At 43.5% G+C, this 17,547-nt stretch overlaps 1 protein-coding gene across 10 annotated transcripts in view; it reads left to right on the plus strand.

Annotated features, from left to right (window-relative positions):
* Positions 1 to 17,547, plus strand: part of MRTFB (myocardin related transcription factor B) — a 484,967-nt gene that overhangs the window by 455,837 nt on the left and 11,583 nt on the right. For 7 of the 10 annotated variants that reach the window (XM_077448955.1, XM_077448954.1, XM_077448959.1 and 4 more), the window contains 2 exons: positions 2,070 to 2,130; positions 10,659 to 10,754. In XM_077448955.1, the coding sequence (XP_077305081.1) occupies positions 2,070 to 2,130; positions 10,659 to 10,754 (157 nt within the window). The remainder of the gene's footprint in view (positions 1 to 2,069; positions 2,131 to 10,658; positions 10,755 to 17,547) is intronic. The other 3 variants (XM_077448957.1, XM_077448962.1, XM_077448963.1) reach the window with 1 other exon arrangement.

Genomic DNA, 17,547 nt, shown 5'->3' on the forward strand with positions numbered 1-17,547 from the left:
CGGTACTGAGTTTTCTGGCAAGGTCACAGGCTCCTCTGGTGGCCCTATAGAGCCGGTATAGTTGAAACTACGCCTCTCCTCCTCAAGATTCTGCAGCAAATTTTGCGCAGGATCGAGGCCGAAGGTATTCCGGTCATTCTAGCGGGCCTGGATGGTCTTGTCGGTCTTGGTAGGCCGACCTGGTGCGCAGGTCGCTGATGTCCCTTAGCGACTGTCTCAGGGAGGTTCTACTGTCCCAAGGGCCGATCTTCCATCCTTCTTCAGTCACTGGTTTTGAAGGCCTGGCTGATATGAGCCAGGTGCGGTAGTTAACGATGCTGCTGAAGGCAAGGAAGCCTTCCTCTGGGAAGATTTGCCACTGGACATGGATAGCATTCATATCCAGGTTTGAGGAGTGTTGAGCAGAATTTGGCCTGGAGTACCATAAAGGGGCAGATGTTGGCCTTGGCAATTTTCTTTGGCGTCCTCTGGTCTCACACTCCCTGGTGCATACTCTTAATCAAGGGGTTCAACATCTGCCTCCACCTGCGTGGTCGCTTCTACCGCCGTGTGATCTACTATTGGTATGTTCGGGTCTACAGGATCCTCCCATTGGAAATATTCGGGAGGTTCCTCTGCTTGCTCTGTCCCAGGTGGCTTTTTTGGTTGCTATAACCTCTGCTCGCAGAGTGTCTTGAACTGTAGGCGTTACCATGTCATACTCCTTACCTGGTGATCCACAAAGATGAAGTGGTTCTTCGCCCTTGTCCATGGTTCCCTCCTCTAATTCCTTTTGACTAAGGACGTTGTATCGCCTTCCATGTGACCAGGTCAAAATGTCCTAAAGGATTTGCCTTACATTCCCTGGATGTGTTCGGGCGATTTGGGTGTATTTGGCAGTCACAGGGCCTTTTCAGTGATCAGACTCACCGTGATCACATACGGGTCTAAAAAGGGTCCGTCTGCTTCTTCTGTGACCTTTCTAGACAGATCAGACAGACGATGACTCTGGTCTATTCTACCAGGGGTTGGGTTTCTCCTTTCCCTGTTATGGCGCATTCTACTTGGCCTTGTTGCTTCTTGGGCCTTCCATAAGGTGGCCACTTGGCCATTGATGTACACTTTCACAAAATTCTACAACTGGATGTGTTGAGCTACAAAGTGTTGCAGGCTGCTGTTTAGAGGATCTATTCCCGCTTGAAGGGGTATTATTCAGGTTGGGCTCCAGTTTGTTTCTGTGTTGAGCTCCTGTTACCTGGTTGGCTCTTGTGTTAGCCTTGGGATTTTTCGTTGTCTCACCTCTTATGTTTGGCACTGCTTTGGGACGTCCCTATGGTTCTGAATAATGGAGCGCTGTGTCAATGAACAAAAGAGAAAATGGGATTTTTGGCTTACCGTAAAATAGTTCATTGGCAGACACAACACCCACCCCTCTGAGGAGTTTTGATGCTTCTGACACTGTTGCTAAACTGAAGGCCTATGGCAGAGAGGGAGGTGTATATCAAGTAGCCAAGTTTTTTTTCTGCCCAGTGTCCTACTCCTGTAGGGGTCGATATAACCTTATGGTTCTGAATAATGGAGCCCCCCTGAAGCATCCCAACGCAAATGATGTGAATGGACCCTTAGAGATCCTGTATTGCTGGACATTTTCTCCTCAGAATGTATCCATTTTTTTCAGTAGTCATGTACTTTCATCTATTCTTTTAAGGTAGTTTCTTAGTTACTGATAAGGTATGCCGGGGCATGCCCACCCCTCAACCCATTGTAGCATATATTGTGTCCTGGGTTAGTGCATTTTGATAGCAAGCATAACTTATGATGTAAGCCATAGAACAGCTCTCACAAACGGCTACTGCAAAATGGCAAAGGGATCAGTAGAGATCCCCTCTATTCCATGGTTCCCAGACCCAAAATGTAGGTAAATAGGAGCCACTAACTGTGTTGACATGTTTCTTTGGAAATCATAATCCTTCCAGCAGTTTTAATTCAAACGTAGTAAACACAACTGAATACAAGAATAGACCATTTTTAGCACTTAAGTCAAATACCAAGGTATTGGAAATTCATGGAATGTGTTTTACCCTGTATAGGTAATGAATGCGCACAGCCAGCAGATGGATGACCTGTTTGATATTCTCATTAAAAGTGGAGGTAAGATATCTTGTGTTAGAACTTCATCGTGGTTAATTATTTTGCCATTGCAATTTGCCTTAATTGTTTATTAACTTTGCTGACCTTGCTTACTATGTCTGCATTCGATTTTGGAAAGTAATTTGCATATTACACATAAAAAAGGATGTGAATCATTGTTTTCCAGTAGGTGGTGCAGGTGTGAGATTTCTGTATTCAGATATAGGACAGACTATTTCTAGTTGCTCTAAATGCTTAGAACTTTCGTTTATTAAAAGAGAATTATGGCCAAAGCTTGCGCTTGTACTTCCCTTTTGGCTCACAGCAGTGCACTTGTGTGTTCCTGTTACCCAGAATAAGCTGACAGCAGGCTAAAGATCATTGTCGACAATGTCATGATCTACCCAGATGCCTTGCTCAGCCTCTCAGCCTGCCACTGAGAGGCTGATCAGCCGCTCCCACGCAGCACTCCAGTGAGTGCTGGAGGGGCAGAGCAGTGACTGTCAGTCACCACTCTCTGCTCAGAGTGGACCTGAGAACTCAATGGTCAGGTGATCGCTAAGGTCTCGGGCTTAGAGCTGCAGCATTGGACCAATTCCCACATTTTTCCTTTTAAGAAGTTTGATATAAACCTTTTGATTATACTATTGGTACGTTTTAAGTAGTGCTTTATTCATGAAATATAATATTAAAATTGTAAATTTTTTTAAATTGCATACAAATGTTTTATCTTATTCATAGAGTACAGGACACAGACAAAGTATTCGTAGACCCTGGGTTATAGGCTTTTACTGTTGATGATTGGTCACGGGCAAAGTTTTTAGAACACATCCATCGGGTGCTTCACCTATAACCCTACCCCACGCCATGAGTTCTCATTTATGTGCTGGTGTTATAAGATGATGGCCCTCTTCTTCATGGAGAAATCCCTCTACACTAGTTTATAACATTCCTTTATTATTTTATCTTTGGATTCTTTAATCAACTTGTAATACCAAAAATAGAAGCGTCGCTTTACCTGACAATTGAGTGGTCATGCAACAATGTGCCCAAATAAAATCGTCCTTTTTTCCCACAAATAGAGATTTCTTTTGGTAATATTTGCGTTTTTTTATTTTTGCACTATAAACCATAAAAGACCTACAATTTTTTGAAAAAAACACAATATTTTTTACTTTCTGCTATAATACGTATCCAAACGTTAAAAAAAGCAAAAAACTAATTTCTTTATCAATTTAGGCCAGTATGTATTTTGCTACATATTTTTGGTAAAAAAAAATCTCTACGCGTATATTGGGTTGCGCAAAAGTTTTATAACGTCTACCAACTACGGGACCTTTACTTTTTAGTGGTAATGGCGGCAATCTGCGATTGTTAGTGGGACTGTGGCATTGCAGTGGACAAATCTGACCCTAAGTGTCACTTTTTGGGGACCAGTACCAGTGATCAGTGCTCAAACACTTTCTAATTGTGGGGGGGAGTGGATTCACTGGAGTAAAAAAAGATTGTGATTCAGCTTGATCGTGTTTCACAGCTGAAACACGATCCCTCTCTCTTCCTCCCTGTCAGAGCAATGGTGTGCTCTGTTTACATCAGTGCACCACTGCTCCGTGCCTCTTCTGAACCATCGTGGATCGCGCCCGCCACACCCACTGATCAGCTCCCGCTGTGTCCAATCACAGCGGTAGTGGTACTTGCACAACCCCTAAACTGCGTGGGCGAAATCACGTACAGGTAAGAACATAGAACACTTAATTGCTCTACCCAAGTTTAATCTTTCACACCAACGTTTGATCATTCATTTTGACGCAAGGCTTGGGCCACAAAACCCACTAAGCTTTTCCGCAAAGCCCTCTTCCCAATGAAGTTGACATCTGGTGTGGTTTGCCTCACTGGGTCACAGATGTCCCAGACCTGTGGGTTCAATGGCTGGTTTTAATGGGGTACAAAATAGAGTTCAAAACTTTTACCTCCTCACTGCTTTCTTCCTTATCCACCTGCAATACATAAATACCTCTATCGATTTGCAAATGGATTGCCGGGGTTATGGCTGAAGCAATCAGCCATAAACCCCAGTATCTTGTTTTTATTGGCACACCAAAGAAACGATCAGTGCAGCCGGCTGGTCAGAGACATTAAGAGACTAGATAGTGGTGGCACCAGAAGTCTGGCAGTATTGAAGGAAGCAAACCGGATAGTCTCATGGATGGAAACTCGCTGTCCAGTGACTGCTGTGGTTCACATACCAGGAGTCAAAAACCAGATCGGTGGAAGTTTCTTGGACATTTTGGCACCAAGGCAATTTAGCCTTTGTGGTGCTGCCATTTAGTCCTGCACAGTTTTGTTTGCCTAGTTGTTGTCCTCCCTTCTCATTCATTGCTTGGGGATGTCCCATGGTCTATAAATACTGTGCATGTGTCCTGTACTATATGGTTAGAGGTTGTAAACCCTGGTTAAAAAAAAAAAAAACCTGTATGACAAAGGCATAATAGGCTAATATGCATCACATAATAGGCTAATATGCATCGCATATTAGCTTATTATGAAATGCCTTAGAACAAAGCCCTCCGGCAGTGCCCACACCGCTGAGATGACTGACATCTTCCCCGGTGTTTCTTTAAGGTTCGCGGGCTCCGGTGCTGTGAGTGGCCGGAGCAGTGATGACTCCTGCCACCATTTACGGTACGGGCTCTGAAGGTCCGGCATGGTAAGCAGAACCTTCAGAGTACACACGCCGATGTCATTGACTGCATGCACTCTGAATATCTTCTAAACTGTGCAAGTTTAGGAGATATTTACAGTACCTGTAGGTACAATAAAAAAAAAATTTGTTTACTTCCTCTTTAAAGTAAGGAGTTGTGACTTACCTGTAATTTCCATATCTTGATGTACAGGACAAAAGCTTCCTTCTCCATTTCTTGGTCATTCTGCATTGCTTGCTATAAAATGGAGGACTCAACGTGTGGTGGGGTTGTGTCCGCAAAAGCTTTGCCAATTTTCATTCACCTGAAGGTAAAAGCCTATGAAAACTTATTCTGTGTCCTGTACTCCAAGATATGGAATTGAGTGTGCAAGGGTTAGAATTTACAGTATCTCACAAAAGTGAGTACACCCCTCACATTTTTGTAAATATTTTATTCCGTCTTTTCATGTGACAACACTGAAGAAATTGCACTTTGCTACAATGTAAAGTAGTGAGTGTACAGCTTGTATAACAGTGTAAATTTGCTGTCTCCTCAAAGTTATTCAATACACAGCCATTTATGTCTAAACCGCTGGCAATACAAGTGAGTTCACGCCTAAGTGAAAATGTCCAAATTGGATCCAAAGCGTAGATATTTTGTGTGGCCACCATTATTTTCCAGAGCTTAACCCTCTTGGGCATGGAGTTCACCAGAACTTTACAGGTTGCCACTGGAGTCCTCTTCGACTCCTCTGTGATGACATCACGGAGCTGGTGGATGTTGGAGACCTTGCGCTCCTCCACCTTCCGTTTCAGGATGCCCCACAGATGCACAATAGCGTTTAGGTCTGGAGTTATGCTTGGCCAGTCCATCACCTTTACCCTCCACTTTAGCAATGCAGTGGTCGTCTTGGAGGTGTGTTTGGGGTAGTAATGTTGGAATACTGCCCATGTGGCCCAGTCTCTGAAAGGCCATGGCATTCATGGTTCCCTCAATGAACTGTAGCTCCTCAGTGCCGGCAGCACTCAGACCATAACGCTCCCACCACCATGCTTGACTGTAGGCAAGACGCACATGTCTTTGTACTCCTCACCTGGTTGCCGCCACACACGCTTGATGCCAGCTGAACTAAATATGTTTATCTTGGTCTCATCAGACCACAGGACGTGGTTTTAGTAACCCATGTCCTTAGTCTGCTTGTCTTTTGCAAACTTTTGCGGGCTTTCTTGTGCAAAATCTTTAAAAGAGGCTTTCTTCTAGGATGACTGCCACACAGACCAATTTGATGCAGTGTGCTGCATACAGTCTGAGCATTGACAGGCTGATCCCCCACCCCTTCAACTTCTGAAGCAATACTGGCAGCACTCATATGTCCATTTCCCAAAGACAACCTCTGCATAAGACGCTGAGCACATGCACTCAACTTCTTTGGTTGACCATGGCAAGGTCTGTTTCAAGTGGAACCTGTCCTGTTAAACTGCTGTGTGGTCTTGGCCACCATGCTGCAGCTCAGTTTCAGGGTCTTGGCAATCTTCTTATAGCCTAGGCCATCTTTATGTAGAGCAACAATTCTTTGCCACGAGGTGCCATGTTGAGCTTCCAGTGGCCAGTATAAGAGTGATAAGGCAAAATTTACCACAACTGCTCCCCAGTCACACCTGAGACCTTGTAACACTAAAGTCACATGACATTGAGGAGGCAAAAAGGCTAATTGGGCCCAATTTGGACATTTTCACTTAGGGGTGTAATCACATTTCTTCCCAGCAATTTAGACATTAATGGCTGTGTGTGTTATTTTGAGGGGACAGCAAATTTACACTGGCTGTACACTCACTACGTTACATTGTAGCAAAGTGTAATTTCTTCAATGTCACGTGAAAAGATATAATAAAATATTTACAAAAATGTGAGGGGTGTACACACTTTTGTGAGATACTGTATGTAAAGGTTTTATTGCTGTCTGAATATCAAGTTGGGAAGACTTCCCTTATATGTTCCAGTGAGGGTGTTCATTAGAATGGGAGGTGAGGGGAAATATCCTAATTGTGGTAACAGATACCAATAACAAACCATGCTCTGAATTTCTGAATTCTATGAAAAAAATTTGCATAGAAAGGGAGGGAGAAGAGACGGGGGGGGGGGGGGGGGGATTTTTTTAACGGTGCTAAGTGTACCAAAAAATCTAACAAGATATACCGGTAATAAAAATTCATAGTAGTTTATTAATATACATTAAAAAGCACTGAAACAGCATAAGCTATATGCAAAGGTACAGAGAACAATATACACATTGTTACTCAACAAGAGGAATCCCAGAAGTGAGAGTTGACAAGCTGACAGCACTTGTTCCCGACATGTTTCGCAATTAGCTTTATCAGGGGAAGTGTGCAACACTTATTGCCAGACCACTCGCATACCGGAAATCGACCACAAGATGGAGAGAGAGTGCATTACCCTGGCCAAATCAAAGGCCGCCAAGCCGCACGGAGGACATAGACAGGGGTAAGCCAGTGTACGGTGGGAATTGTTGAAAGTTGGGCAGACTAAAATGTATCCACTTCAAAGAAACTGTCCGCAAAGTTTAAGCAGATAAGCTGAACAACTGTGCAGCCAGACAGACGGATTAACAAACAGCTGCGCTGCCCCTCAATAGGTTGTTTCCCAAGGATTGGCAATACTGCGCCCAGGCATCCAGGAAAAATGTAACCATGCGTGCCTCGGTTACATGCATGGTTACATTTTTCCTGGATGCCTTGGCGCAGTATTGCCAATCCTTGGGAAACAACCTATTGAGGGGCAGCGCAGCTGTTTGTTCATCTGTCTGGCTGCACAGTTGTTCAGCTTATCTGCTTAAATTTTGCGGACAGTTTCTTTGAAGTGGATACATTTTAGTCTGCCCAACTTTCAACAATTCCCACCGTACACTGGCTTACCCCTGTCTATGTCCTCCGTGCGGCTTGGCGGCCTTTGATTTGGCCAGGGTAATGCACTCTCTCTCCATCTTGTGGTCGATTTCCGGTATGCGAGTGGTCTGGCAATAAGTGTTGCGCACTTCCCCTGATGAAGCTAATTGCGAAACATGTCGGGAACAAGTGCTGTCAGCTTGTCAACTCTCACTTCTGGGATTCCTCTTGTTGAGTAACAATGTGTATATTGTTCTCTGTACCTTTGCATATAGCTTATGCTGTTTCAGTGCTTTTTAATGTATATTAATAAACTACTATGAATTTTTATTATATCTTGTTAGATTTTTGGTACACTTAGCACCGTTGAAAAATCCCTCCCTTTCTATGCAAGTTTATATTTTGTAGGGGATGACGTGCCTATTCTCTTTGGGTGTCACTGGGTTGACTGGACCAAATTGCTACTATTATGAAAAAAATTTTTGGTTGAAGTCATGTCATGTATTATGTTGTGAAATAATTACTTGCAGTATATAAAGGAGAAATCAACTACATTATGATGTGCAGAATGCTTCATAGACTTAATTCTGGACTGCTTTTTAATATGCAAAGCAAGTATGCAGGTATTTTTTACTAACCAACATCCAAAGTTTCTGGCTAAGCACTTTGTTTTTGTTTGTTTGCGCTTTACATTATCTCGCTAAAATAATTGGATATCAGGAGTCTAAATTCAGACTTTGTTTTTTATATTCGCTCTTGCTGAGAGTTCACCAAAGATAGGGGAGTGACAGACTAGTGTTACAGACAGGTTGGACGCTGACTTGAAGACTGGAGCCAAAGTTAAATAAGCAACAGCTGAAGAAAAATTAAACCATAAATTGAGTAGGCACAGCAGCCTCTTTTTTATATGTAGAAGAACTCGGCTTATCAGATCATTTCTGTTAACCCCTAGGATGGAAGCTTTCACTGCTAAACCATTTATGAAAATCCTTTATCTCTGCATGTCAATGTTCATTTTGCACTAATGCAAAAAGTTTTTTGTAGCAATACATCTGTAAAAATCACAAAAGGGTAAATATGATTTGATCCATCTATGGGTAGGCTGTTTGTACTGAAGGCAATCCATCGATTGACTTTAGCTCAACTAGCCTGTCAGATTTTTTATTTTTTTTTCATGTGATCACTGTCAGTGTCTATAACCTCCAGGAGGGGGGGTTCCCCCACTGACTGTGTTTATGATAGAATCATATGATCGAATCAAGCAATAGTCTTTCCTTCCACCGATGGGCTGCTTTAGTCTAAAATGTAGATTAGGAAACTTGGTTTATGTTGAATTAAACTTGCGTCTCATCCAGATGTTTCAGACAGTGACAATTGTAGCAAACGGCTCTGGTTTGTATAAGACATGTATCTGCATTCCCAAATGTAATTAAAGTTTGTCAAGCCTAATTATGTGTATGCTTTGACACCAGTGAAATCTCCATACAGTGTTTCCATACAAATGTCCGAAATGTATGTGCGGTTTTCAGAAGTTTTCCTGGCCGAGAAGCCTGAACTAGCCAAAACCCCACAGATGCCAAATTATCAGTCTTCACGTGCCGCAAGTGGTCTCTGCTTGTATCGTGGTTAGTTCCAGAATCACTCCCCATGCAGGTATATTCTGCAGTGGGTTCTGGAAGAATACAATAGTAGTTTTACTTCCTAAGCATAGCAAAGTCCTGATGAATTGCATAAAATGGCTCTTGGAAGTATCTGGGGCCATTCATAGCCTGACTTTATGATTTTAAACTACTTACCAGCAATGATCATAGAATGTCTTGAACCCAACAACTGTAAAGTCAGGAGACACTGGTTTGTGAACAGTAAGAGTGATCAGGGAAAGCTTTGTTCATGTATTATCAAGAGTCAGCATTTATTTCTTGGAATGAGAAACTAGCTCTGGGGCAACAGTCTTGTATATTGTTGTATCTGTGCACAGATGAACACCCTGCCTGGATGTTGACAGAGCAGTGAGGGTCTACCTAGCTGCAACATCTTCCTTCAGAAAAACTGAGCCTTTTTTTTTCCCCACTGTAGGTCCAAAAAAAAAAAATACACCCTGTTATCACTTCCACCATTGCTAGATGGCACAGTCAGATCATTTCCAGAACTTAAACTCTCAGGGATTGTTTCCTCCCTTTCCTATCAGGACCCATTTCACCAGCTCTGTTGGTGTTTTCTGGGCCTTTCAGCATCAAACATCCATTTTGCAGGTTTGCAAGGCCACCACTTAACCTTCTGTTCATACTGTCCCAAAGTTTTACTGGGTGGATCATAAGTCTCTAATATATGCTTCAGCCACAAGGTGCTTCAAGCTGTCACCTGAGTGTTTCAAGTCCACTAATCCTTCGTTTTTGTGGGCCTGTTTGCCATGTTGTCCTGGGGACATGCCATAGTGTGATTTCCTGCACTGTACTAATAAGTTAATGGGGATTTTGACTTAACTGTAAATTCCAGTTGGAATTCAATACAGGACACTGCTCTCTCCCATCAGCTGTCTGTTTCTTCTTTATTGCTTGCTACAGAACTGAAGTCCTGCAGAATGGTGGGTTATATTGGGGGGGGGGGGGGGGGGGGTGTCACTGGAGGCATTTCCAGATTTCCAGCAAAGCTTTTGTTAGTGTCTGATCACTTAAAGGTAGCAGCATATAATCCATGGTCTGACTTACTGTTGTGTGTCCTGTACTGTACTCCACATTACAGCCAAGTCAAAATATACATTTTTGCTTTGTATTGTGACATGCGAGGAATATATTCATGTAGACTTGTTGAGTTACTGAATAGATTACTTTATACTCCGCATGCAAACATTAAATGAAGGTTGAATGTGAAGGCAAAATCCAGCCTACAAAGAACTTAGAAAAATATTTCCATAAACATTTAAGTTTTTATTGGCTGAACATGCATGTTTATGCCTATTTAGGAGAGAGGGGAAGCACTCAACAGACACCCGTAACCTGGTTAAATCAGGGGAAAAACCAATGTGATTGGCTGGAAAATTTCAACTGGACAGCTGACAGTAAGTGACTGGATCGGGAAGAGAGTCTTATGTCTGTAGGCACTTTAACCATAAGCTGATATATTTGCTAAATACTGTCTAAGGAATCGGTTTTTAGATGGGCCAGTTTGCTTGGTGTATTTTGCTTTTGCTACAATACAAAACTGTATAATGTGTATAAAGTAAGAGGCCCATCTTGTGCTTATGTTGCTAGCCCTACCAACGCGTTGGAGGTCTATGAAGACCATTTAAGCACTCTGTGAGGACTTGCTAGGCTGGTGTGACCCCACCAGTATGGGCTAATGTTATCCATAAGCAGTTTTTTTTGTGTAGCTTCGGATGTTTAAAGAAAAAAAAAATACACAGAAATAGTGCACAATATTACTTGGCCTGAATTTTCATGGTCTCAATCTTGCAACACTTTACACCAAGTTACATAGGGCATCTCATATATTTACTGTGGCTCCATTCCAGTGCAAAAAATATGGATCATTTTTATTGTGTGTACATTTGCTGTAATAACTGCCTTTTGCTTTAGGTTACATTACATTGCCCAGAGACATAAGTTGATGGCTGCAAAATCTTGCCAATGTTATCCTGGTCAGGTATTGAGAACCTACCTCATGGTACCATATGTCTTTAGGCCAAACTCCAGCAACTGATATTTGAGAAGGATTTAGTCTGTTGATTTGGGTTTACCTGAATGATCATTGAACAAAAAGATAAGACTAGTGCTGTAGGTGTCTAACCCAGTGCTATGGTCACCAGCAGTCAGACCATTTGACCATCATCTCAATGAAAATAATGGCTTTCTGCTTAAAATATTAGGCTTTACCATGACGTCAAAGCTTTTTATCCTAAGACATTTGCTTTAAGCAGCCATATGCCATTCTTTTTCATACATCATGGGACACAGGCTAATATTCATTACCTACTAGGTTATACTTCCTCTCCAGGTGAATGGACATTGGTAGACCAAAGGTCTTTAGACGGGAAGTGATCTCCTAAATAACCCCCTCCCATACAGCAAGTACTTCCTTTTTTTTTTTTTTTTTGTGTCTGCAATGTGGTTGGCATTGTTGTTTAAGCTCTCTGAGCTCCAGGCCTGTAGTCCCACAAATGGTTCTTAAATGAATCAAGGGATTGACCAATCCGATCGATTTGGCACAGGCTCTATATGCTTAAATGGTACCCGAGCCTCACAAAGAAGACACAAGATCCTGCAAGGTTTTGCCTGTAATGCAGCCTCTGGGCACTGGACCCTGCAGAGTGGAATCCTGGACACCACAGTGCTAAGGCATTCCTGTAGGGGGTGCTGTACAGGTCCAAGGGAGTGCACCCTAAACATGCAAAAGGTACCCAGTCCTTGAAGGTCCTCAAGTGACAACCCGCCATGATGGGTGAAGATTGGGCTCTTAGTTTACTAAGCTGCCCTGTGGCTGGATGGGTAAGTGAAACCCCTTTAATTATTGTGGGGTGTCCCAGTGATTGTAACAATCAGTCAAGCTAGCTAAAGGAGGAACACCTGTGTGTGGTGACCGTACGGGTGAGTTTTGGACTAGCTGTATGTATTTTTTAAAGTGTACCTTTTTTGCTTGTGTCTGGCTGTTTTTTACCTGTATGATGGCACACAGTGGTGCGCCATTTTGCCTTGGTTCACCATGGCGCATGTGCATTTGCAAAAGTGCCGCTGTGCTGAGCAGTTTGTTTGGTGTCATGGCGCATGCAACTTTGCCGCACATGCGCCGTAGCCTTTATCTCGGCGCATGAAGATTTGCGCCATAAGCAAATACAGCCATGCCCGTGTGTGTGCACAGAACATCCTGGCGCACAGCCAGTTTAAGCTGTGCATGCCAAACATGCGTTGTTTCCAGGAGGCAGCTGTAGGGCACACAGCAGGCTCTGAACCTGAACCAGGCATTTGCAGAGGTTCATTTCTTTTTATCCAGGTCACGTGAGTCATCAGATGTTGCTTGGCAGCCTAAATGTGCTTAGCAGGATTGTTGCATAGGGGCTTGGTAAACCCTATTAAAGGATCTCCCTTCTGAGGTGTGTTAATACTACACCCAGGTACTCTTTTTGTGGATAGTAAACATCTTCAAAAAAGAGAAGCGGGACTATCACTACAGGGAAGGGCGCACCTATGTCGTCAGTAGTTCCTGATGAACCTAGTCGTATCCCTAGTGTTGTACCCCCTGAAAGACCTGAGGCTTCCGGCCAATCTGAGCCGCTGCGCCTACAGTCAACGCTGCTGCTTCGCCCTTTATCGCCAATGTTAAACTGTCCTCATCCCTAGCCGCATTAGTGCATAGGATTGCTGGCATGATTGCCTCCATCCCTCAGGGTGGCAAGAAGCTTGACAGATCCCCCTCCCTGAAGCCTTCTAGGTTTGGAGCAGGAATTGGTTGAGGATGGAGAAGCGCTAAGAGCCCAGGATTCTGTGGAGGGCTTGGCGGATGAGTCAGCTTCCGAGCAATCTGGACAAGAAGATATCCAGTTGATTGCCCCTCAGTCGCAGAGGCTGTTGATCCTGACTCTTACCGAAATGGTTCGTTCTGCCTTTACGTTGCCTCTTGCAGAGGTTACTAAGCGCCCTTGGTCCTCTTTTGGGGCCCCAAGGCCTCTTCAGGCCAGACACAGGCTTTCCCCTTGCACCCTCTGTTGGAACAGATGGCGTATGCTGATTGGGAACATCCGGACAGGATTTTTATTCCTCCTAAGCGGTTTTCCCTTTTTATATCCCATGGATAAAAAGTTTAGCCGTAGATGCAGAAGTTTCTAACTTAAACAAGAACTTAACTTGTCCAGTAGATAACGCACAGGGCTTGAAAGACCTTGTTGACAAGAAATTGGAGTCATTGTTAAATCTTTCCTTTTCTTTGGCCAGTTCAGCTATTCAGCCAGCTGTTGCAGTAATTGGTATCTGCCAGTCCGTAAAGGCTCAGGTCAGACGGCCTGAGGGACCTAACTGGGAGGATAATCTGGCTGAAAGTAAGACGGATGTTTCTCGAGCCCTGTGTTTTGCTGTTGACGCCTTAAAGGCTTCAATACAACAGGTTTCTTGTTTGGCTCTCTTGTCTGTATATATGCGCAGACTTTTGTGGCTTAAGAACTGGTCAGCCGAGCTTCCTTGTAAAAAGTTATTGGCAGGTTTCCCTTTTCATGGGGATCGTTTATTTGGTGATCATTTGGACAAATATATTCAAACAATTTCCAGAGTGAAGCGTTCTCTACTTCCTGTGACGAAAAGCACCAGGTGTCCCTCGTTTAAAGCCTCCGATATGGCTCATAAAATGGTGGGCGCTGCAGCGATTACCAGTTGGGTCCTAGAAACATTAAGCAAGCGTATATATTTGCCAGCACACCATGGATTGACAACTTCCGTCCTAAGGTTTCTTTAATGAAAGATCACATCACAAAGAAAAGTGCAAAGTTTTGGAGCCACGCACGGCCCCTTCGTCAGGCACGTGATGATCCTCACATGCCTGATGAAGGGGCCCTGTGTGGCTCCGAAACGTTTCACTTTTCTTTGTGATGTGATCGCATTCATTAGAGAAACCTTAGGATGGAAGTTGTCGTTCCATTGTGTGCTGATGATAGGTACACAGAGCCAGGGGCAAACCGCAAGGCCGGGGACACAAAAAGCCCTGGGTCCAAAATGCTTCTAAACCCAGCACCAAGCTGCTGCACTTTTCAGACATTTGGAGAAAAATGGTTCAGGATGAGTGGATCACCTCAACTATATCCCGCGGTTACAAGGCAGAGTTGCGGGGTATTCCCCCTCAGAGGTTTTTAAGATCCAGTTTTCGCTCGAATCCTCCAAAAAGAGATTTGCTGCAGGCACTACATAATGTAGTGCATCAAGGCGTGATTGTAGAGGTTCCTGTATCCAAAAAAGGCACAGGGCTTTACTCATAGTTACATAGTCATAGTACTCAAACCTGTTTACGGTTCAAAAACCAAAAGGGGACACAAGGCCCACTTTGGACCTAAGACCCCTGAACCAGTATCCACTGATCAGTCCTTTCGGATGGGGTCTGTCCACTCAGTAGTAGCCTCACTCCAGATGGGAGACTTTCTAGCCTCCATCAATATAAATGATGCGTATTTACACGTACCTATCTTTCAGCCCCATCAGAGGTTCCTGTGATTTGCAGTAGGGGAATGTCATTTTCCGTTTATCATCTATCCTTTGGGCTTGCTACAGCTCCCCAGGTGTTCACAAAGGTCCTAGCACCAGTATTGAGTCTTTTAAGGTCCTAAGGGATCTTGGTGCTCGGGTATCTGGATGACCTCCTGCTCAAAGATCACTCCCTAAAGGCTCTAGAACAGAACATAACATGCACAGTGCGGTATTTGGTAAGTTTAGGCTGGATCATGGCATGGTTATTGAAGCCAGGGTGTTAAAGGACCATTGCACCTCGGGACCAGTAGTGTCTACGCTAGTGAATGCTAGAAAAGCTGTCACTAGGTAGATCTATCATAAGGTCTGGAAGACTTATATTGGTGTGAAGCCAGAAAATGGCATCCTCCGGAAATACTTGATAGATACATGGGAGAATTCTCTTTTTCTATAGTCAGCTGTGGAAATCAGATTGGCTTTGAATACCATCAGAGGTCAGATTTCGACCCTGTGAGTATTCTTCCAAAGGCCTTTAGCCTCCCATTCGCTGGTCCCATTTACTTCCTGATGGCCATCAACTCAGCTAGAAGGGTGTCGGGAGTTGGCGGCCCATTCGTGCAGGGAACCATACTTGATCCTTCACCTCGACAGGGTAGTGTTACGACCTGTTCCATCCTTTTTGCCAAAAGTGGTGTCAGCCTTTCATTTAAATCGGGACGTTATTTTGCCTTCTTTTTTCTCTGAGAGACAATTGCATTCCTTGGATGTTGTCCGGGCAGTCGAGGTTTATTTGTCTAGATCTGCGGAGATCCGAGGATCAGACTCCTTTTTTTTGTTTTACCAAAAGGAACCAGAAAAGGGGCAGGCAGCTTCCAAGGCTTCCATTGCCAATTGGGTCTGTCAATTGGTCATTCAGGCCTATGGTCTGAAACTTAAAAATCTCCTCCCTTTAGGGTGAGAGCTCATTCTACCAGGGGTGTAGGAACCTCCTGGGCTTTTCGCTATTGGGTATCTGTGGCTCAGATTTGTAAGGCTGCTACCAGGTTTTCAGTGGATACGTTCACAAAATTGTATCAAGTGAATGTTGGAGCAGCCGAGGATTCAGCTTTCGGCCACCGTGTACTGCAGACTGTCGTAATAAGATCTGATGGCTGCTGTTTGGCAGGGTGTCTCCCTCCCATCAAGACTATTGATATGGCATGTCCCAGTAGGTAATGAATATTAGCCCAACTCTTTGTCCCATGATGTATGAAAAAGAAATAGGATTTTTTTCAACATACTTACCTGTAAAAAAAAAAAAAATCTGAGTACATCGTGGGACACAGAGGTCCCTCCCCTCTTTTTGAGGATTCAGTGCATGCTACAAAACTGAAGCACTTCCTGTATGGGAGGGGTTATATAGGTGATCGCTTCCTGTCTAAAAACCTTTAGTCAACCAGTGTTCATTCACCTTGAGATTAAGTATACCCCAGTAGGTAATGATTATTAGCCTAACTCTATGTCCCATGATGTACTCAAACAAAAGGATTTTACAGGTAAGTATGACGAAAAAAATAAATTTTTTAGACCTACTTGGATCCTGCAGTCATCAGCTTCTTGACAGATTTGCTTGTGTTCAAATGTTCCCATCACTTTTTTTTTTTTTTTTTAACCACTTCACCCCCGGAAGGATTTGCCCCCTTCCTGACCAGAGCACTTTATTGCGATTCGGCACAGCATCACTTTAACTCACAATTGCGCAGTCGTGCGACGTTGTACCCAAACAAAATTGACATCCTTTTTTCCCCACAAATAGAGCTTTTTTTTCGTGGTATTTGATCACCGCTGCGGTTTTTATTTTTTGCGCTACAAACAAAAAAAGAACAACAAATTTGGAAAAAAAAGCAATATTTTTTACTTTTTGCTATATCCCCAAAATATACAAAAAAACATTTTTTTCCCTCAATTTGGGCCGATATGTATTCTACATATTTTTGGTAAAAAAAATCGCAATTGTGCAAATTGTATAGCATCTACAAAATAAGGGATAGTTTTTATGGCATTTTTGTTCATTTATATTAGTAATGGCGGAGATCTGCGATTTTTATCGTGACTGCAACATTATAGCGGACACATCGGACACTTTTGACACAATTTTGGGAACATTATCATTTATACAGCAATCAGTGCTATAAAAATGCACTGATTACTGTGTAAATGACACTGGCAGTGAAGGGGTTAACCACTAGGGGGCGATGAAGGGGTTAAGTGTGTCCTATGGAGTGATTCTAAGTGTGGGGGTGGTGGGCTTCAACGCACATGACAGAGATCACTGTTCTCGATGACAGAGAGCAGTGATCTCTGTCATGACACTAGGCAGAATGGGGAAATGTTTTGTTTACAAAGGCATCTCCCTGTTCCACCTCTCCATGACATGATCGCGGGCACCTGGCAGACAGTCCGCGTGACACGCGCCCACCGTGCCACTTCTTAAAGGGGACGTACCTGCACACCCTTTTGCCCACCCGTGCCATACTGCCGACGTATATCTTCGTGCAGCGGTTGGGAAGCGGTTAAGGAAAGGCAAAATACTCTTTCAGCATGTAATGGATGTGCGTGGCTGATGACATAATTTCCCTTTTATATATTTGGCACCTAAGGGAGACAGAGCAAGACCTACAGCTTGAGAATCCATTACAATACCCAGTGGTA

The sequence above is a fragment of the Lithobates pipiens genome, unplaced genomic scaffold (genome assembly GCF_037356315.1).
Source record: "Lithobates pipiens isolate NorthernLeopardFrog02 unplaced genomic scaffold, aLitPip1_a1.2 Scaffold_22, whole genome shotgun sequence".
Taxonomy (NCBI): Eukaryota; Metazoa; Chordata; class Amphibia; order Anura; family Ranidae; genus Lithobates; species Lithobates pipiens.